The 22522-nt window shown below is 46.4% G+C and overlaps 1 protein-coding gene across 1 annotated transcript in view; it reads right to left on the reverse strand.

The window, feature by feature from the left end:
* Positions 1-766: 766 nt before the first annotated feature.
* LOC101561616 (transmembrane protein 178B) overlaps positions 767-22522 on the reverse strand; it is a 58623-nt gene continuing 36867 nt past the window's right edge. Inside the window, exon 3 of the mRNA XM_023712757.1 lies at positions 767-1017. Coding sequence (XP_023568525.1) covers positions 767-1017 — 251 coding nt within the window. The remainder of the gene's footprint in view (positions 1018-22522) is intronic.

A 22522-nucleotide genomic window follows, 5' to 3' on the forward strand; every position in this document is an offset into this window, starting at 1 on the left:
CAGCTTTAGTCCAAAACTCCGATCTGCTGAGGGAGTACAGTGGGGAGGACAGAGTGGCCTCTTGTGTACCTGGGTGTAAGGCAGCTGGAAGGTCAGACTGGGCTTTCTGAGCACCCACCAAAGTGTCCTTGATCTATGTGGGTCATGCCTCTCACTGCTCTCTCTCCCCTTTCTACCTTCAAAACTTTGTCCAAAAGTTTGGCCACCAAGGGAAAACGGGCTTTTCTTTTTGTTTTCTCCTTCATTCTCTGTGTATGTTGCTGGTGGGCCAGGAAGGAGCTCAGAAGAGGAAGAGCAGAAAATGAAGTGGTTCTGCGATGGCCCCAGAGATGTGGTTACATTCTGTGGACAAGGGGTCACTTCCCTGTGAGATGAAGGGGGCTGGTGTCCTCTTGCTGGCCCTGGGCATGGCACTTCCTTTTCTACACGTGGGTTACTTCAGACCACTGCCACTGTCCCTTCCAGCTCACCATCACATCCGCAGGAGTGACGGGGATCAAGGTGCCACCCCCAGAGGTGACGTTCGCTCTGTCTTCAAAAAACCATGAAGCCAAAAGTCAGGAATCGATGGAAGAGCCACAGGACGGGAACGCTGTCCCCACCTTGATGAAGAAACAACACGAAGTCCGGCGAGATGCAGGTGCCTGAGCCAGCTCAACTCTATCTTGGCACTGGCATCGTCTTGATTTAGGTTTGTTTTATATATGTATATTATATATATATTTATATATATATATATGTGTGTGTGTGTGTATGGGTTTGTATTTTAGCACACTGTCCCATTTTCGGGTCTGGATTTAGGGCAGTTGGTCCTCGGGACAGGTTGGACAGAGGGGGCCAAGGTACAGAAGAATCCCGAGATGAGTGTGAGGCCCAGGCCCCCCCACGCACAGAACATGGACCATCCGTAGCCATGGCTGATGTCATCAGGGAGTCCGTACAGGTAGCGTGGGTAGCGCGACAGCTCGAAGTTGATCCCAGCCACACAGGTGCACAGTGAAATGATGCAGAAGGTTCCTGGAGAAGAAAGGAAACAAACATGGGGTGGGGAAAGGGAGGAGAAAGGGAAAAGGGGAAAGAAAGAGAGACGTTAGGATTACTATGTTTTCAGTTTTCTTAAGTGGACGTGAGGAGATCCAGGTAAGAGCAGGCTACTACCAAGGGCCATCTGAAGGTCCCTGCAGGGAGAAGAATACCCAATGACCGTCATTTCCTTATTCTCTAATAATTTTCCAATCTTTGACAAACTCAGGAAGTCTCTTATTTGGGAAAATATCCCAAATCCATGTCTCATTAGCGTTTCCTATAGAGTGGAATGAGGCAGGGAATTGTTCAGTTCCTTTCTCTCTAAATCACTTTGAACTCATTGTCTTTCTTTGGAGATACAGAAAGATCTCATGTGGTACTTCTTTGATGGGAAAAAATAACCCTTTTTTCTTTCTTATATAGAACATCTTGTACAATGTTAAGTATTCCTGTCATCTATTCACCAATGACTCTGGCCACCAAGAGAAAATGTTCCTTTTCAGTTTGTCTTCTCAGATTTTCTGTATCATTTCCTTGTTCCCTTAAGAAAACATTTTTCCAAAGTACTCTCCATAGGAAACGAGCCCTCTGAAATTCTTTGCAATAATCTGCATTTCCAAAGGCCATGAAGGCTGAGGTCCAGAGGACGGTCCAGAGGCAGGGGGACAGCAAGGAGGCTGCTGCCGTCATCACCAAGCAGGTATGAGGCTCTGTAAGGTGGGCACAGAGCCTGGAGATTACAATGGCCTAGGGAGTGACGTTTGTGGAATGATTATTTATAGAGACAACTACAAATATTATCAGGGGGTTAACTGGATGCAAACATAGTATAACCAAAATATGTTCTGTGTGTCTTTATGTACGTTTTAGGGCGCATGTGCATATGCATGCACTTGAAATATGTCACATGCATGTGCATGCATGTGTGTGTGGTTACGACAGTGGTATCCATATGCATACATGGTACCAACATCACCTGTGAGAACAGGGGTCTCAGGCTTGCAGGAGTAACGAACCATCTAGGTTTGCCTGTATTCCACCCTAGGGTCAAAATGAATTCGCTGATAGTTCCCTGGGTGAAACAGGTCTCAGCCCAGACTTTCAAATCATAGTCTCCCAGGGGAACGCACGGGGACCTTTTGGTTTGGGAATTTTTTTTGATGACTTCTGTGGAGCAGCCTGCTGGAATCCTGGGGCAGGGCAGAGGGGCTTGGTGGGGGGAGACAGAAGAGGTACAGCTTCTGGGCCCAAACAAGGGGACAGCCACTGAGCAGCGGTGGCAGGACAGAAGACAGGTATGTCTTGGCAGTTTCAAATAAACCAAGTCAAACAAATATAAGTTCACACACTGCCGTTATGCCTCCAACTGCTGGCCAGGGAAACGATCGTTGAGTATGCAAGGACATAATTCCTAACATTTAGATTTAGAGATGTGTGTGTGCGCGCACACATGTGTGTACTCAAGTGCAACATTTGATGTCACCTAGTGGTGACATAAATTTAAACCTGAGCAGCCTAAGGAGGATGGAGGCACTGAGAGAAACATGGATCTGAAGCAGGACAGAAAGTTCTAGGCCAGGGATAAGGGCTGAGGTAGCCTCTTATAAAGGAAAGCTCTGGATCTGACTGAGGTCCCATAAGGACTGGATAGAAAACATATCTATGTGGAAAAGGGGGACATTTTCATCAGCAGTAGCACTAGTCTCATTATTAAGTCCAAAGATTAGTTTTGTAAGAGAAGCTCTACTTCAAAAGAGCAGTGGTCCCCTCAAGGCTCCTGTGCTGAAAGCTCTTGATGTACATAATTTGATGGCATATTATGCCAGGAGGTTGGGCAAGACACAACGGGTGTGGGAGATAAATTGTGAGTGGCAAGATAAGGCCCTGGTGGGGCTAATTACCAAGTGGGCCAGACTCAACTTCTTGATAATATAATACATGCTATGTTAAGAGTTAATAGGGGCATCCATATGGTATGGCTCTGGTATATTGCCCAAGGCTCATACTAGGGGTTTAGTCCCCAGAGAGCAGTGTTTGGAGGTGGGAGGGGTTGGGAGTGATAAGGTCTTGAGGTCTCTAACTTCATCAGTGGATTAACCCATTGGTGAGTTCATAGCCAGATGGCCTATTGGGAGAAAGGGACTAATTCTATAAGGTGAGTCACTAGGGGAGTGACTTTGAGGCTATATCTTGTCCCTGGCCTCTTTCTCTCTGGCTTTTTTCCCTTTCTCTTTGTTTCCTGGCAGCTATCAGGTGAGTAACCCCCTCCTCCATAACTCCCACTGCCATGATGTTGTTTCTCTCCCCACTCCAAAGCCACAGAGCCAGACCACCATGGACTGAAGCCTCTGAAACCATGAGCCAAGATAAGCATTTGCCCCTTAGCTGGCTTTCTCAGGTATTGAGTACCATGGATGGAAAGCTGAATGTTAACACAGGCATCTCCCTGCCAATTCTCCTGTGATTTTGCACGTTTTGAAAAATTCTTCTTGTCATAAGCTGTGCATGGTGGCACTTAGGAGGGTAAGACAGGAGGATAACTGTGTGCGTGAGGCCAGCTTGAGTGAGTTCAAAGATAGCCTGAACTACATAGTGAGACCCTGTCTCATATCTCCCCAAATTCCTCTTGTCAATACCCTCATAGATTGGAAAATCCCACTATTCTCACTTAAAATGACATTTTCAGCAGGCCACCTATGAAATTTCCTAGGAAATTCCCTTCCACAAAGATAGATCATTCCAGACAAGCTTTGTTTCCAGGTATGCTACTCTTTTCTATTTATTATGAATGAGGTTTTATATTTTTATGTACTTTTCTAATTACAAATACAAATGGGAAAGTATATCTTAATTAGAAATGGACAGATGCAGGTATATAGATTCTCAAGCAATGGACCAAGTGAGTAATGCATTCTCTTCCTAAGCACTGTATTCTGATCAGTTCATAAATGATGTGCTTTGACACATATCAGTCCAGACCCAGAGAGTGAGGGACAAGGAAAACCAAAGTGGGGCAAGTGCCCTGGATGACTGAATTCACTGATGTGATGTAGAGGGGCAGCGAACTGGAGAGCTCAGGGTGCCAGAGCTTTCCCCAGGCCTTTGGTGACGTTCGGTGGGGCCGTTGAGGAAGGAAATACAAATCTTAAATGGATTTGTTTAGAATATGTGTCAATGAAAGGACAGAGCATCTATCACAGCCCAGGATGCAGCCTCCTACATTCACTAAAAGTGAAACAATGCTTTGGGCAAATGACACAGGGCTGGCAAGAGCTACTAACACATACATGGGGACTTCTGCTCAGAAAAGTCTATATTCAGCCCTCTTGATGGGACACATGAAGCCATAGACCATGGCCTCAAAGGCTAGAGCTTTAGTCCTTGTTATTGTGTTTCTCATGAGCACCTAGGGAGATCCAGGAAAGGCAATGGTAATAATGCATAATCTATATTTTTTATTTTTTGGTGGAACTGGGGATTGAACTCAGGCCTTTGTGCTTGCCAGGCAAGTGCTTACTCTACTGAGCCATCTCCCTGGCCCCAATAATGCATAATCTATAATCATAGCTTCTTAGTAGAACCTCCCCCCAACATGGTTTTATGGGTTTTGGCCTAATTCCAACCATATTCCAATACTCACTGGAGTTACAGAGAAGTAAGTAAGAAGTAAGTAAGCTCAACTTCTGCTGGGAGCAAGGATCTTGTCTGTACTGGGAACAGTGGCTGTGAGCAGCCCCAAGAGTCACCCTGACCTGGCAGCATGATGGCAGCAGTGGTGGCTGTAATAAGCAGTGTCAGGTTTGGTGTAGAGGGGCAGGTTATCTCTGATGGTATGTGGAGCATTTCCTGTGGTAGTGGGCTCCCCAGAATGCAGAATAGATGAGTAGCAGGTATTTGCCAACTGTCTATGGACCAAGCCCCATGCTACATGCTGGCAAGACCCAAGGGAGAATAAAACATCATCCCTGCTCTTAAGAATCTTTAATTAAATCTAAAGTGAAAAACTAAAAAAAAAAAAGGAGCTTATGATCTAGTACGGGTAGAGACATGCATACATGAAAAGTTGAGGATGCAATGAAAAGAGTACCAGACTAGGGATGAAGAGAGCTGGGTTTATCATCAGTGCTGGACCTGTCATCTGGGAAGTCAGGGCACCAGGGTAGATGATTTTAAGGTCCTTACCAAGTCTAGTCAGGTAGGAAAAGAAGGAATACGATGGTAAGAGTAACTCTGGTACAGACAGTAACGCTGGATGAGGGAGGGTTTCCCATGGAAGTGGGTATTGACAGAACAGGATACTGACAGGATATAAACAGAAGGGGGGTCATTAGGTGTTTGTGCCCCCACTGACCTGGAAATCCATGCCTGTGATGAGATAGTGCACTACATACCCTTCCCTCCACCTGTAACTGAAAAGTTCACTGCCACCATCCAAGTCAGGTTTCCATCCTTTCTTACATGAGCCACTGCAATGGCTCACTGGCATCCTTTCTACTTCTGCCCCATACAGCACCTAGTGATGCTTTTAGAATTTAATCAGTTTATGATGCTTTTCCTTCTTCAACAGCTTCCAATAAATACAACTCAAACTCCTGCATCCTGCTCACCTGGCCTTACCAAAGTGGCTTCCACCTACCTATTGGGTGGAGATTCCCACATCGATCCCCCTTCCCATGGACTACACTCTGGCCACACTAGAGAGCATTCTGTGCTTCACGCCCGCCAAACATGTTTTACCACAAGTCTTTTGCACTTGCGGTTCTCATGCCATGATGGCCTTCTGGCTCCCCATGGATCTCAGCTCAACTGTCACCCCCAGAAAGATTCTGTCTTCTTCTGCAGTAGTACTTGGCCTGGTAGTTTTCAAGTCACATTCTAAGAGATGTCTCAGGAAAAGAAAAGGTAGAAGAGACTGCCACATCGCTCTCCTCTCTTACAGCAAAGCAGCCCTGCCTTGATCTGTTACCATGGGTCACTTCATCGGAACAAAAGATTTTAGAGACTCAAATATCTCTGCAAACCACTGGTCTTGCCCATTTTCAAGGGGAGCCTTTTACAGGAACTCTCCTTTGGACAGCAAGTCCAATGGCTGCTCTATTAGTAAAAATCCACATTGTTGGCAGCAAGAGTTCATCAATCTCAGCCCTCAGTCCTGCTGTTCCTGCAAAGGGCCTCAGACTCCTCAAATGCAACCCTCCAGGCAGACAGTGGCAGCCAGCCAGTTGAAACTGGCTGGGATGAGAAATAAAAACAAATTAGCTACTCTGTGCCAGGATTCCCACCGGCATGGGCTCGGAGTTTGGGGTCCAGTTAGGGAGAAAAATGGCACCACCCCAAGCAGCTGCAGGCTGAGAATTGTATGCAGAGAGCGGCTCCCCTCTAGACCCCACGGTTTTTGTGGACCTAGTCAGAGGTTCCACCTGGGAGCAAGAAGCCCTGGTGCATGGAGTGATGAGTTCTGTACTCATACGTGCTGCCCTTTGCCATGGCCCCTGCTTCCTTTGGTGTCTGCCCCACCTGAAGTCCTTATGGTGAATTGGATACACAGCGCCCCTTGTGGCTCTCCATCCTGCTCTGGATACTCATCTCCTTCCTGAGTCAACACCTGGCTGGAGAGGAGGAGGAAGCTATGCAGAATTCTGGGGTTACTGCCCCCTGGCGGTTCCTTCCACTCCAGGGCGGATAAAAGAGAGGAACTTGTTTTCACGCCCAGCCCAGATTCCTGCACCAACAGCAAATACAGTTTCCTCATCCATCTCCTTTACATGGCTGCCATCTCTAATTAATATTTCTCTGGTTGCCAAATACTACACTCTAGTTTTCTTGCTAGTTTTTGTTTCTTGGCTACTAGACAACTTCCGCCAGCTTAGCTAACTTCCTTCAGTTTCCAAGCTGCTCTGAAAACAGGCTTCCTTGCACCTCTCTGGCTGTTCCCCCTCGGTCTTCTAGGAGCTTCTCAGCCTACATTTGGCTTCTCAGACCTTCTGGTACCTGGCTCTCTTCTTGTCCTGTGTTGCCCTCTCTCTGGCACCAACCCCGTCCTCTTCCGGGAACCACCCTCAGCACATGACTGATTCATGTGAGTATTTCTCTATTCCTACATTCTGTCCCAGGGACATGGGACATTCATGGTGTTCCCTGACCACACACGGATTTTCAGTACCATTCCCTGTGCTATGGTTGGCACTGTCGCTAAAAGTTTAAGTGTTGGAAACTCAATTTCCAAATTCATATGTTAAGGACACTTGGAGGTAGGGAGGCGATGAAGTTGGGGCTCTCATGATGACAGTAGTAGTGCCATAAGAGGCAGAGACACCTGAGCAGACATGCTTGCTCTTTCTCTCCCTAGCAAGCCACCCACCCGGTTATGAAGCAGCATCAAGCCCACACCAGATGCTGGGGCCATGCTCTTGGGCACCCTGGGCTCCAGAACCATGAGCCAAATAAACTATCTTTACACATTTCCAGTCTCAGGTACAGTCATGTGTCACTTCATGATGGGGACAGGTTCTGATGAATGCATCATCATGCGATCTTATGACTGTGTGAACATCAGCGTGGTGTATGACGTTCCTAGGAGACAGGAAGTTTTAAAGCTCCTTTATACTGTTAGTGGGCCATTGTCCTATATGTGGTGCTGCTGGCCAAAACATCATTGATCACATGACTATATTGTGTAAGAGCATCCAAAAATGGACTGCAACACCCCACAAGCCAGAATTGCCATTTCCTGACTTGCTTTTCAAAGTTTTACTCCTTTTGCAGGGAGACCAACTATCCCTGCCTGTTCAGGGAGAAAGGTTTCCGGAAGATGTGGCTTCCTGTTCTATAACTGGGAAGTCCTGGGCTGGGAAGAGAATTAGCCACCCTACCTATCTACAGCTTCTTCAACATCCTGCCCTCCACCCTGGGGCCACCAGGGAGTCCAGCAGAGCCTGCTGCAGGGAACCCCTGCTTGTGAGCTACAGAAAGCATGATGTCTTTGCTAATAGAAACACAGAAACTTGGGTCTTGGAATGCATTCTGACGTTAAGAAATGCCAAGCCAGGATAACACTGTTTGGGAGTGGCTGATTCTTCTGTAACCCCGAAATGTCACCAGGGAACACTTAATCAGCAACCCAGTAGCTCCCTAAAGGTTAATGACCATCGTGTCAAGTTGCTATGCAGAGTTATGGTGTTAACTCTTGCTCAGCCTCTTTCAGAGCACTAATTGTAGATGCACAAAGCAGACAAGATGGCGCCACCTGTGGTTGCCGCCAGATGAGCCTAAGCAGGAGGAGGAGGGTAGGGAATTCTCAGAGAAGAGTGTATACTGCACAGCAGTAATGCCCCAGAAGTGGACCCTGTAGAGAAATAGCGTCAACATTTAGGCCTCAGGCTAGCAGCAGAGATGCTCTTACTAATTCAAGATGCCATCTCCTAGGAAACCAAGGCCTCCATGGAGATTCTCAGAGGGATCCAGAGCAGTTGTATGTTGTGCGCACAGGCATTTTCCCAAAACTCTATTCCTTGTGTGACCAGGTTGTGCCTAAAACTTCACTGGTACATAATTTCTCCAGCTTTCTAGAACTCGAAATCCATCTGTGTGACATTTTCTGTTCCTGGGATTGATGCCCGAGTGTCCCTAACCCTGGCCCACTCCCTTGTTGCTATGTGGGATGAGGGGATCTATTCTGACCCGAGCCCTACAGGTTTCTGCAAAGCTGGTGCTGCAGAAGTGCCCACGTGGATGCGCATGGCAGGTGTCTAAGCAGTCGCAGCTCAAGTCCTTCCTCAGATAGCCCCCTCCAATCCCCACCCAATCTTTAAAACCATAAAGGAATAAATCAGCAAACAGACAAAAGAATCCTCGCTTCCTCAATGGTGTCACATGCACCCTGGGAAGCCGGCGTGTACTAAATCCTTCCCTTTCTTAGATTAAATGCCCCAGCAGCATCCAGCTCTCAGAAATGCTTTATAGCTATGTTCAGACCCGCATGGAATCTAAATTACCACCAAATTATACTCCATTGCATCATCAGCTGTCAACAGGCAGGTCACAAGGTTTCACGGCAAAAGGCACCTTAAGAAATCACGGGGATGAGGCAAGGGATGGCGGGCGGCATGTTTGGGAAAAGAACACACTGGCAGCGATGGAGCACTGAGTTAGGACAAAGTCATTTATCACTCTGCAGCCCCTACAAATGCTAAAAGAGGAGACAGCGCCAGGAGCGGAGTCCAGCAGCCATCCCTCTGGGACAGGGAGGATGTTGTATTTCTGAGGCTGTCTTTCCACCACAAAGCTATTCTCCACTGTGAGAGGGTTATGCCACAGTAATGCAGCGTCCCCAGCTCAAGCAGCTAAAAGGACTGTCCCATTCATGCAAGTTGGCATCACTTCTACAGCGAATATAGTTGGATTTCATAGGTGGGTGATGCAAGGAAAGATTTTGTTTGTGCTGAACATGTGCAGATGGTTCCCCTGCGATCATTTCAGCAGCAACGCAGTACAACAATTATTTATATAGCATTTATATTATATTAGATATTACAAGTAATCTAGAAATGATTTAAAGGACACAGGGGATGGATATATGGCTATTTTATGTAAATTTTACATGAGACTTGAACAGCCACAATTTCGGTATCCCTGGGGAGCCCAGGAACCAATTCCCCTGGACCTAGCTTATAACCATCCATTGGCTTGTATGCATCTATATGGTGCCCGGAAAACCTGGAAATGCTGGTATATGAACTGAACTGTGTCCTAGAAATATTCATGTTGACGCTTTAACTGAATCAGTACCTCAAATATCTGGAGATGAGGCCTATAAAAAGGTAGTCGGGAAGTTATTGCAATCCAGAGTGACCAGTGTATCGAAAAGTGAACCTTGATTTAGTATAATTGTTTTTATGAGTTCTATATATTTTGAGGGCTGTTAATCTGTGTTTATAATAATGAACTTGAAAATAACTTAAAAATAAATAAATTTGATTCTGGCAAAAAAAATTTTTTTAAATGAGGGTGGAGGTGAAGGGGAAACTGAAAAAATATGTGTCATATACATGTGTCAATTTTCACAATGAATGTAACCATTACCAAAAACATGTACTAATAATTTTTCTAAAAAGTAGCAGCTCTATATAGTTATAGATAGTAATATGTGTAGCATAAAACCTCGGCTTTAAGATCTGGGATGTGAGGCTTTGTGGCAGTCTTGCCTACCATACACAAGGTGAGGAGTTTGATCCCCAACACCACCTAAATAAACAAACAATACAAAAACATAAAAATGGAGCTTATGTGAAGTCATCAGGGTGGGCTGTGATCCACTCTGACCTGTGTCCTTCTTTTACTTTTCCATTTATGTATTTGGTACAGGGTCTTACTACGCAGCTTGGACTCGTAATGATCCTCCTGTTTTCAGCCTCACTAGTGCTGGGATTATAGGTGTGTGCCACAACGTCAGAACTCATTCATCAGCTCAGCATGCCCCAGTGCAGAACCAGCCTGGCATGCAGGACCTGGGATCAAACCCTGGTCCCTGCACTTGCCTAAGCAGGCTCTTAGTCCACTGAGCTATCTTGCCGGCCCATGAGCTATCTCCCCAGCCCTTGTGTCCTTCTCAGAAGAGATCAGGACATAAACAGAGGCCAAGGGCTCACCTATCCCTGCACAAGGAACAATGAAGGAAAAGAGGTTTAGGAGAACCCTCTTGCTAGCAGGCTGAACTTGAACTTCTGGCCTCCAGAACTGCCTGGAAATAAATTTCTGTTGTTTAAGCCATGCAATCTGTGGTGTTTTCTTATAGTCATCCTGGAGAACTAACACGACAGGTAGACACACAATAATTACCTTCTTAGTGTTACATTACATTACATGACAAAGAAAAAACGTGTTTCCAGGTTGATGTCCACTCCGCAGCCAGAACATGCATGGAAACATTGCCACATAAAGTAATAGCTTCTGGACATCTTGTGGCTTCAAATTTTCACCATGTAATGTCTCTCACTTACGTATCTATGCTCACTGCCACTCATAGCATGCTTAGATTTGATCACAAGATCAATGGCCCTGGACCCTCATACTAAAACAAGAGCCTCTTCAAGCTCATCTGGATCAAAGTGCCATCATTCGGTCACCGTGACTGAACTGTGACCTACCCATGCCCCACCCAGTTCTTGATAGAGTCCTTGAAGTCATCCTTTTTAGTCCAACCTAAGTGTACTCAGCTCAAGATAATCCTCACTTATTTTGAATCCTGAAAATTTCCATGAGGGCCAGGAGAGATGGCTCAGTAGAATAAGCGATTCCCTGGCAAGCGCAAGGGCCTGAATTCAATCCCTGGTTCCGCCCAAACAAAACAAACAAAACAAAACAACAACTTCCATGGTCTGACACAAGAAACTCAACAGCCAACTACAGAGAAAATCTCTTGTCTTATGCCCCATTTTAGTTTGTGTTCAGCAAGACCATAGCTTTCTCAAGAGTTGGCACTGGCAGGGGGGTCTCCTTTTCTTTTTTTGATACACAGCACTGAACATCATTTCTACATTACTTGAAGAAATAGGACTTCATGTTATGGACCCTGTAAGAGAAATATGGACTTGGCAACCTGGAGGGGAATGGAGTGAGCTCTTTGTCTGGTCCTCCAACTTGCCTGCACACCTCCTAAATTGTGACATGGATACTGAGGTGTGTGTGCAACTGTGTGTGTGTGTACATTTGTCTGTGTGTGTGTGTGTGTGTGCGTGCGTGTACATGTGTGAGCAGTCATGCACTGTGCCTATTTGCTCCTACTTTATATTTCAAGTGGTACCTTGGATTTCAGGAAGCATTTTTATTTTTCAGAAATTCAGCATCAGAATAATGCCCTCTCTGCAGGATTATTTTGAAGAGTGATAATAATACATGTGAAAAGGCTTGGAGAAGTTAAAATTGCTTTCTATATGTAAGGTGTAATATTAGAAATGGAAAGCTTTAAGTGAGGTTAGAAAAATTGTTCTTAAGGGCAAGAAAAAAATGCAGCTGCTGTTTTCATTTCCACCAGTCCTCCGTTCTCGGCCAGCCTTGTCCCCTGGGTAAGCGCTACCCCATGGAGTGACTGTTCTCCACAGAGACCAGACGAAGTGCTCACCCCAAACTGTTCATTCTGGGGACTTTATCAGAACCAGAACCACAAAACTCAGAAGGGTCTCGAAATCTACTTCCAGAGACAGACAACCCTGGAAATGCAACTTGCCTTTGAGCTTTAAGAGGTTGGGGGCTGGGGAACCACATGATGACACTGCAGGTATGTAAAGACACCGAGTGGGGCAGGGTCTCCAGCAGGAAAGGCAAAAGGACTCAGCCTGCTAAGGCTTACATCTAGATGTCACCTCAAAGCCTCATGTGCTCGAGGATGGGGGCTTTGGGGTGGTGACTGGGTCATGGCAAAAGCTGGGTTTATAGTTGGGTGTGGTGCTGGCAAGTGAAGCCTGACAGGAGGAGGTGGGTCACTGTGGGTGTGCCCTAGAGAGCTCTATCTATCTATCTATCTATCTATCTATCTATCTATCTATCTATCTATGTGAGGTGATTGTGCATCTGTGTGTGCCCTACATATGCACATATATGCATGTATATGCACACACATGTGCACATGTGTGTCTATTTGTATTTTGTACAATGGGAAGGATTTTTATTTTGCAGAAATTTTGGCATCAGAATAATGCCCTCTCTGCAGGATATATATATACCTTCAACAGTATATCCTTCAACAGTCACGTCTTCCATTCTGCATGCCATGAGCTTTTCCTCATCTGCTGTGCCCTCTGCCACGCCACCCTGCCCTGGAGCCAGCTGACTCTGGACTAAAACCTCCTCAGACTGCATAAAAATAACCCTCTCTTCCTTTAACTCGTAGGTATTGGCTGTTCTGTTCCAACAATGAGGAAGTGATTAAAACACAGCCCTAAAAGGAATACCAGAAGTTACAATACAACATGCATTGTGGACATTTAAAAATATTTCATTATCTTGCCAGGCGTGATGGCTCAACTCATAATCTCATTGCTTACAATGTTGAGACAAGAGGACTGCTGAGTTTGAGGGCAGCCTTGGATACACAGGGCTCTAAAGCCCAGCCTTAACTACTACTCTGTCTCAAATATCCAAAAAGTTCATTATCTTACTTTTTGTTCATTATTTTTCTGAATTATAAAACTTCACTGGGTCCAGGTGTAGTGGTGTACACCTGCACTTGAGAGGCTGAGGCAGGAAGATGCCGTGAGTTTGAATCAGCTTGGGCTATACAGCAAGACCCTGTCTCACCCCCTGCCCCAGGAAAAGAACTACTGGAGAAAACTTACATTCACTTAGGAATGCATACAAGAGTTGAACAGATGCTATCAAATTCTCTGCTTGATACTACCATCTCTCCCAACCTAGACATAACTGCTGAGAGGTGTATACTATTAGTTTTTTGTTTCCTAAAGAAAAGCACTTATGTATTTTTATAATTTTTTTCTTACAAAATCATACTGTTTTGTACCTTGCTTTGATCACTTAATGGGTTTTTCATAGCATTATATAACTATATATAAATTTGCATAATCACAAAACATATTCCACTGTATGTATGTATGTGTGTATGTACGTATGTATGTATCAAATTCAGCAAGCCTCCACTGACGAGTGTGCGCACAGCTTCGGATTTTTCAGTATTACAGAGAATCTCAATAAATTCGAGCAGGGTGGCTTTTAAAAGTGCTTCAGCAGAGGACCCGACCCTTTGTCTTTTAGAATATTGAGGCGGCTTGGATGGCTATTCCATGCTTACGTCTAGAATGACTGCGGAGCTGCATGTTCACTACCCACACACTCTCTTTTCCTCTTTAAGTTCAAACATTGCCACTATCCTTTCTCATGAGAAAGTCACGCTGTGCAGCTCCGACCCAGCCACTTAAGGCTCAACTTCTGTGCTTCTACGTCTCTTGGGGTCACTGTGAAATTTTATGTATTTCGCATAGAAATCCCATGTTAAATGAATTTACCGAAGATCTCAATGCATATGACGAAGCAGATATTTGATGTTTTCTGTAGAGTCTAAAACTATTTGCCTGCAGAGGCATCTAAGAATTAGACTGTCCACTCCCCTTTCTTCCATTGGGCCAACTGAAAACATACAACATTTCCCTTGGGGTAGCAGCCTCTGGCCTACTCTACTTTGTCCGCCTGACTGGGGATAGCTAACACCCCCCAGCGGACGATCCGCTCTGAGCTGTCTGTGTGGGTTGCAATGGAGAGAGGCTGGGAAGGAAGCTAGTTACGAGGGCAGCATCTTGTACTTTTCCATGTGAATCTTTGAAGCTTCTTATCCATCTGGGCTTTTAGTTTAGAGTGGGATCCAACTGGCTTCTCAACCCAACTGAGAGTGGCTTCTACAGCTGTGCAGAAGGGAACATTCTCAAACTGTGATGAGTGAGCTTCCAAAAGCAGAGCCACTTAGAGCGTGCCATCTCCCTGCCCCGCTTCTCTTTTCTCCAACTCTGTCTGGCAGACGACGGTGGCTCCTGGAGCAAGCTGTGAGAACCTCTTGGGCACAAGGCCGCTTTGCCTTGGCTTCTTGCAGAGAAATAATGTGCAAAATAACACAAAGCCTCCGCAGGCCTTGTCTGGAACTACAATTTCTTGGTTTCTCTCATCATTTACCTTCCTCTAGACTGTGCATCTTAGCTTTCCTAGGACTGGGAGAAAATCCACAGTGTAAGGAGGGGAAATATATTTGGTTTATGTTTTCAAAGGACTCAGTCCCTGGCCAGCTGGCTTCGAGGCAGAGCATCATGGTGGAAGGGTATGGACAAGCAAACAATCCAGTTCTTAGTGGCCAGGAAGCAGAGAGGGAGACAGGGAGAAAGAGCAACCAGATATAAGCCCCCAAATGACAACTCTGTAACCCACCAAGATATACTTAGCAGTGTGCTTTAGTAATCCACTAGGCATTTCTTAATGCAGTTAAATTCACAATCACAATTAATGATCACATCGTGCAAGACTTGGACAGAGGAAGTTCTACCATCCCCCCTCCCCCACCAGGGTAGCACGAAGTCCAGTTCACATGGATGTGGCATTATGTTTGAAGCCCTATCTTGGTGCCCAGGAGGCTCCTCTGGCCTTGTGTAGTATCCTAGCTTCCTGACAGGACTGCTGCAACTTCTAGGCGAGGGGTTTTAGTCAAAAGACTTTTCCCCTGTCCACCTGTGTTCTGGCCCTGTGCACACCCACAAAGTGGGAAAATCACTTCATGTCTCTTGGTCATGATCCCCTTAATCATAAAATATAGAATAAAGTCCCTCTTTCCTAAGGGTCCCTACAACTCTAGCAGTGGGGTAAGAAGGTGCCATTCTGTGACACCTAGGATTGGCTGTCACTTCTTTTGTCTAGCATGAACCACCCTGGGAGAAGTTGCTGCTTCTCACCTCCCGCACGCACAGAAGTGACAGCGAGTGAGATCATCGGACGTCATTATCTGACACCAACGTGCATATGAGCTCCCCTCTACATTGCCTTGATTTTAAACATGCAAGGATGGGAACCCAGCTGTTGAAGTGTCTGGAAGAAATTGGCTCCTGAAAGAAACCTCTCTGGCATCTGCTCTATTTGATCCAAGCCAATGCCATGCTAATTAGTAGAGGAAGTAGCTGGGGTGGGAGCCAGAAGATCAGGCAAGGCTGCCACCTGGCTTGGTTCATGTTTCCATCTGCCTGGCATGTGTGTCAGCTCGGGCCTGGCCATTCTTGGGGAGGAAAATCTATACCCAAGTGACTTTTTTCACACTGTCTCCTCTTTGCTGGGCTGTTGAATACATTCATAGACTATTGGGTGAAACATTTATCTATTATGTTTATAGAATAGGCATTGTTCCAGATGCCTTACAAATAACAGCTCTTTCAATCCTCTAAGCGACCTCATGAGATTTTAATGAGGAAACTGAGGCACCAAGCAGTTAAGTCAAGTGTGGAAGGTCACACGGTTCTCAGTACTGGAGCCAGGATTCCAGAGACTTGCTACATTGCTTCTTATTATAGCTCTTTCACACACATGTGTGTCACCTCGCCACATGGACCAAAGTCAAGGTTAGCAAGAAGCCCTTTGTCCTCACCAAGGCCTTATACATAGCAATGTTGAAGTGAGATTTATCAGCTAGCTGGGAACCTCAGAAGAGACCGGGAAGTGTAGCCCTAGGTTTGAGGTGCCCTTTAAATGCATGACCCTATTAATAAAATCTTGCTGCTGAATGCTTCATAGAACTCGGGAAACTGATCCCAACCTGAACATAACCTTATTCACCATTTGTGTCAGATAGGAGGGTGAGTCCCTCTCAAGGAACGTGGCCTTTGTGAGCAGAAGGTTATAGAGGTTAAGAAAGGAAATGAATGAAGAACAGAGCATTATATTCATTTCGGTGAGAATCTTTGTAGCTTTCCAACAAGTCAGAAAATAATCCAGGAGATAGAGTGAATGGTGGTTGGAAGAGCCCACAGGAGCCCGGATAGACCTCAGCCTATCACAGGCCCCTTCCTCACCCTCAGCCCATCCCACTCCCAGCCTGCTGGCAATGCCTTTCTAGTTCCTCTTTCTTCTATGGCACTTGAGGAATGATATTCATTCACGCCTCTTTCTCCATCCTCTTCTGACTGTAAACTCTATTGAGAGAAGAGCCACAGGAGGTGGTGGACAAGGAGAAATCCATCAGCTTTACTAGTGATAAGCCTAGCTCAGCAAATCATGGCCATAGTCAGATTCCCCGTATGGGCCACAAGGCCTCCATGACAAGAGGATTTTCCTGAGGTAATATTTGAGCCTGGAGAGCAGGTATGCCTATATTACGGACTGGAGAAAGAGAGCAAGACAGGTCCTGAAACTAACCTTCTGGAGCCAACCTTGGTCCTGGGCCTCAAATCCAAAGGCTGACCATACAGAGGAGTAAAGGAAGAAGAGCTAGGTGATGTTGGGCCCACAAGCTTGGCCCCTTGTCCCACCCCATCAGTAAGAGAGGGAAGTCACTCTTTCACCTGTAGACAGGAGGGCATTCACATGATATAGATCCTTGGTGAGGATCTTCCCAAATAAAGCAGCAAAGCTTCCCACTTTATGAACCTTTAATGAGGACCCTGAGCAAAGAAAGCATAGCTGACCAACATCTGGGAACCTCATGAACTCTGGGACCACAAAAGACTGTGTGTGGCCTAGGACCTTCCAGGAACTGCAATTTCCATGGAACTTACTTGGAACATTAAGAGCTGAGCCATGGGGAGCACTTTAATTTTCATTTTAAAGAAAAGTGTAGCTGAGTGCGTAGCAGGACCTTTGAGAAGACATTCATTCCTAGGTTGTATGAGGGCATCAGTGTGGGGGCACAGCTATAGGTACCCCCTCACCCCACAGGCCCCACACTATAGGTCAAATATCACATTAGAGCTACATTTTAATTTTATATGAAGCTGCATAAGCATTTTTCCTCTTTTTTAAAAGATAAAAGGAATTTTTGCTACATTCACTGCAGAGTTGAGTTACATGGAAATAAAGACTTGGTTTTGGAAAAGTTGTCAGGTCTAGGACCAGGAGAACTTACTCTCTCCTAACACATCCAACATCAGCACCCTCCACCCCCGAGTTGTCCCTGCCTCACCAGCAGAGGGAGCTCCCCAGCACACACACAATCCTGACTTGCTATTTGCCATCTGCCACTCTGCTCTGCAGGAGCACCTACTGCCCCAACTCTACTCCTCTAGGTGCCCTTAACTCATGCACATTGTTGTGTGTCTGGGTGCTAGCACAGTGCCTACCTATATTCATTCAATCAATAATAACAAAGTTGTCTTCACATATTTGAAAGGTTGTTGGAGGAAGTTACTAACCTTCGTTTTTGTCTTGTTAGCAGATAGAGCCTAAATCAAGTAAATGGACCCTATCAGAAACCACCTTAAGGTTTAAAATAAAGACAAAATGACAATAAGAATAACCAAGAATGGGGCCGCCTGCTATCATGGAAATTTTGACCCAGAGGGGAGACAGGAAATGACCCGAAATTTGCAAGGTACAATGAGCCAAGCGCCATCAAAGTGGTACAAGTGCTGAGTTCATAGGAAGAGTCTAGATTTACTTAAAACAATGAAAGTTTTCTGGACAACCTGGGTTGCATGTTGAGCTTTGAGCAAAGTACAGGCCTTCAACAGAAAGACAAGAGAGGCCCGGAGGAAAGTTCTCCAGCTGAGTGGAGCATAGGGCACGGGCTGAAGGCACTTGCCACAAGACAGTGACTGACACAAAACGCCAGGCTGGGAACACATTAGGTTTTATTCTCTAAACATCAGGGAGCCACAGAATATTTTTCATCAGAGAAATGACATGGCAATTAGTGTATTTTAGAAAAGCATAACTATAAAGGATGAATTGAGTGGAAAGCAGGGAAGTAAACATTTATGGAGCACTTACTCTCTGCTAGATGGTTATTTCCTCTGCACAACAACCCTGCAGGGCAGGAAGCACAGTCTCAGTTTTACAGAGGAGAAAATGAAGGCTCAGAGGCCGGTAGCCGAATGGTGGTGCAGAGATTTCCACCAAGAACTACCAGGCTCCCAAAGTGCTATAGATTCCATAAGAGCCCGGATGCAACACATGGAAGGATGAGAGTTAGTGAACAGGCCACACACAACAATGCAGCGGGAACCTCGGGAGATGCTGACAGCTGGTGGAAGGGTGAGGCCCGAATGGAAGAGTGAAGACTGACTCAGATGCCAGCCTGGTCTTCCAGGGCATCAAGAAAAGAAGCTGTGCCTTGGGAGAAAGGAAAGGATAGGAGCTGATGTTTGCGGGGTGTCTTCTGAAGAGGTCAACAAAGCACATGTATGAAGGAGGCAGGGAAAAGATGGTCTGGTAGAAGGCATGTTTGAGAATCGAGAAGGGGAGGGCTCTCTAGCAAACAATTAGCAAACAGGAGACTAGAGTTCAGAATAGATGTTCTACACAATGGCTTGGACTCAGAGATCATTATCACTGTGAGAAGAGGGTGTTGTTGACAAGAGGCTATCTTTGCAGGGAAAAAGAAATGTCAAAAGCCACAAGAAAAGAAACAGGAAAGACATAGGGAAAAGGAAGAAAACAGGAAAGACACAGAAAAGGAGCCTGTTGTCACAGAAGATAAGAGCGCTGCAGGAAAGATGGGGATGGGGGAAGCCGAGGGAGGTCAGCAGGAGGAGGCTCAAGGACAGGTGCTGGCTGGGGCAGAGAGGAGCAAGCACACCTCTGAGAAAGGGGCTTAGTGCCCCTGCCATGGTGAGGACAGAAAGCAGGCTGCAAGAGGCCAAGTGGCCGGGACTGAAACAACAGCAGTAATAAGCAAAGATTATTCTTTTTGCCTCAGGAGCCCCAAGCTTTGCCTTTCAGCTCAGAGCACGGAAGGATGGAAGCGAGTGAATGGGCCACACACAACACTGCAGTGGGAACACTGACTCTCTTTGCCCGCTCCATTTCTTCTGTCCCACCCAAGTGCACTTCTTGCCGCTGCTCGCTGCTGGGAGTGGTGGAGGACCACTATGGAGGACGGACGGGAGAGGGGATCAGCAGCATGTGTCTGTCCTGCTCGCTAAGTCCTCAGGGCTATCTCCTCATCCCATTCGGCTTCCCACTGGGCCTACTTCCTAGCCGCAAAATGAGGAAGGAAATGCCATCCTTCTCAGGAGTGTTGGGGAGATGGAGAAAGAGGGTTTGCACAGTGTCCCCGCTGACGAAGTGCAGATGTTCTCTTTACCCTCCTCTCTCTCCGCCTCTTCAATCTGCATCCAAAGGAGGCTGGAGGCAAATGAGTTCTTAGCCTTCCTTCAAAGTGCCTTCCCCACCTAAGAATGATGAGCAGTAAACAACATCCTCTTTTCTCATAAAAGACAGAGTTCTTTTTTCTTCCTAGTTGGCGCTGAAAGTTATCAGTCATAAAAGGAAAACAGCTAATTTATCACACTAATTGACCGAGGTGCCTGATTCCTCTCTAAGACTTTGAGCAATGTGAGGCCAGGAGGGGTTTTCTTTTCTTTTATCTTTCTCAGCACTCAGGACTTGGTGGGTACTTCACAGCTGATGGGCCACTGAATGAATAACAACCAGTGTAGGCTTGATCGACTCCCTGCAGTGAGGGCGGCCTTGCCTCTTCACAGCCCCTTCTTGGACATCTGTATTTAGGGTATGTGCATTCTGCAAAGCCCAAGCCAAGATGCGAGGTACGAGGCATTATTCAATCACAGGGAAGTATATTTGAAGTCACTGCAGGATCCTCTTTCCCCAATTAGTTTAGACATGATAAGAAAGGTAAGCCATTACCCATCTGTCCAGCAGCCCAAGTTCTCTTATGATGAAGAGGCCTGCCCACCAGAGCAGCATCCATTCATCCCTCTGGGGCCCTTCAGATCTCCCTGGTGTAAGGCTATGAAGTCTCGTAAGAACTCCTCTCTCTCAGGCCCTGTCCCCCTGTAGAGTGAAGGGCTAGGCAGGCCGGGATTGCCAGGCTCTACCTACCTCATCCAAAAGGTGGAACAGCAAAAATGCCCTAGGCCCAAGATGTGCCTGCCTGGCTGACCACTTGGTGGCTGCTCTTGGGTCCAGTCACATGGCTCTCTGACCTTGATCAGTTCTCAAGCTTCTGGTACCTAGAAGGAGCTAGGAACCCTAACTTCCATTTGTGCACTCCAACCTACTTAAGGAAAATGAGCCAGTCCAAGGACTAGGGATGATGAAGAGCATTAGAGGTCAAAGAACCCATTTCCTTGGGCCTGCCTATTTTTGACCACCTCTCACTTGTCCCTAACCCCCCTTCTGTCCTTCCTCAGCCCCTATCCTCACCACTCCCATCCCCAGAAGATAGGAAAGAGAACCTTTCTCCTCAGCTATACCTGTTCCATTCTCTTGCTTCCTGGAAACAGCTTTGCAGCATAGGAGGGGCCTTGCTGACTCTCTTGAAGCCAGAATTTTTTCTGTGATTTGTCACTGGCTTCCAGGACTAGAGCTTGGTTGAAAATCCCTTTTCTTTAAGCTTTCACACCCCTGTAAGAACATCCCAGAAAAGACCCAGAAGGGAGGCTTTTGAAGCAGCTTAGAAATTACCTCGGTTTTCATAGTGGCCAAGTGCTGCAGAGTCACTGGGGCATTATGCAGCCTTTTCCCCCAATGGTGGTAGAGAAATGGTTCCTCCTCAACCATCTCCCCACAGAAGCGAGAATCTCCTAACTGCCTTTCGCCACCCATTCTTGTCTGTGAACAGTCCACTGTATATAAGTGAGTTCTGCCCCAGGAAAGGCCTGGGCTCACTGGTGTTGAGCGAAGCAGGCCTTCAGGCACCAGGGTCTGTCATGGTTTGTGTCTAGCTGTCCCCCACAAAGCCTCATGCAGTCATTGAGTGGCTTCTAGCGTTTGTGATTAATTGATTAATTCGTGATCTACTGCTGGGATTATCTACTGCTACACCTGCCCGAGCACTGAGAACCTGAACACAATATAAGGGAGGGAGAGAGGTTTGCTAGCTGCTCCAGCTGTTGTTCCCTCCTTTTGCTCTTGCTGTTTTGCTGTCTTGTGCTGCCATGAACGACTGTCCTCTTCCATGCGCCACTCTGCCTTGGAGCCAGCCGAGTATGGACTGAAACCTCCACTATGAGTTAAATGAACCTTTCCTTCCTTCATTTTGGGTGTTGGGTATTTTGTCCCAGCAATGAGTAAAAGAAAAGGAGACAGGGTCTCAGTTCAATAATTCAGACACATCTGGCATGTCTGTGTTGGCACAGCAGACCAGCCAGGTGGGCACCGGCCATGAGAAAATCACCCATTCTACAAGGGAACAAGAACCTGGGCCAGCCAGATAGCTCAGTGGACTAAAGCACCTGCTTAGGCAGAGCGCAGAGGCTGGGGTTTGATCCCTGGCATGCTGTGCTGGCCCTGCCCCTGGGGCGTGCTGAGACAGGGACTGAGACTGGGCGTGGTGACTCACACCTGTAATCCCAGCACTTGGGAGGCTGAAACAGGAGAATCACTACGAGTCTAATCTACCTAGTGAGTATAGACTCTGTACTGAATACGAGAGAGACAGAGAGAGACAGAGACAGAGAGAGAGAGAGAGACAGAGAGAGACAGAGAGAGACAGAGAGAGAGACAGAGAGAGAGACAGAGAGAGAGACAGAGAGAGACAGAGAGAGAGACAGAGAGAGAGACAGAGAGAGAGACAGAGACAGACAGAGAGACAGAGACAGAGAGAGAGACAGACAGAGAGAGAGACAGAGAGAGACAGAGAAAGAGAGACAGACAGACAGACAGACAGACAGACAGACAGACAGAACAAGAACCCAAACCTTAGCACACCCTTGGCTAGGAACCCAGAGCAGGCCTCACCATCCATGGAAACCAACTTTGCTCTTCTGCTTCTGGGACTGCACTGCCAGCTAAATGGATTAATTATTCATTATATGAGCTTCCAAAAGATGCATCAACTCTT

Source organism: Octodon degus, unplaced genomic scaffold (assembly GCF_000260255.1).
Source record: "Octodon degus isolate 3935 unplaced genomic scaffold, OctDeg1.0 scaffold00027, whole genome shotgun sequence".
In the NCBI taxonomy this organism is placed as follows: domain Eukaryota; kingdom Metazoa; phylum Chordata; class Mammalia; order Rodentia; family Octodontidae; genus Octodon; species Octodon degus.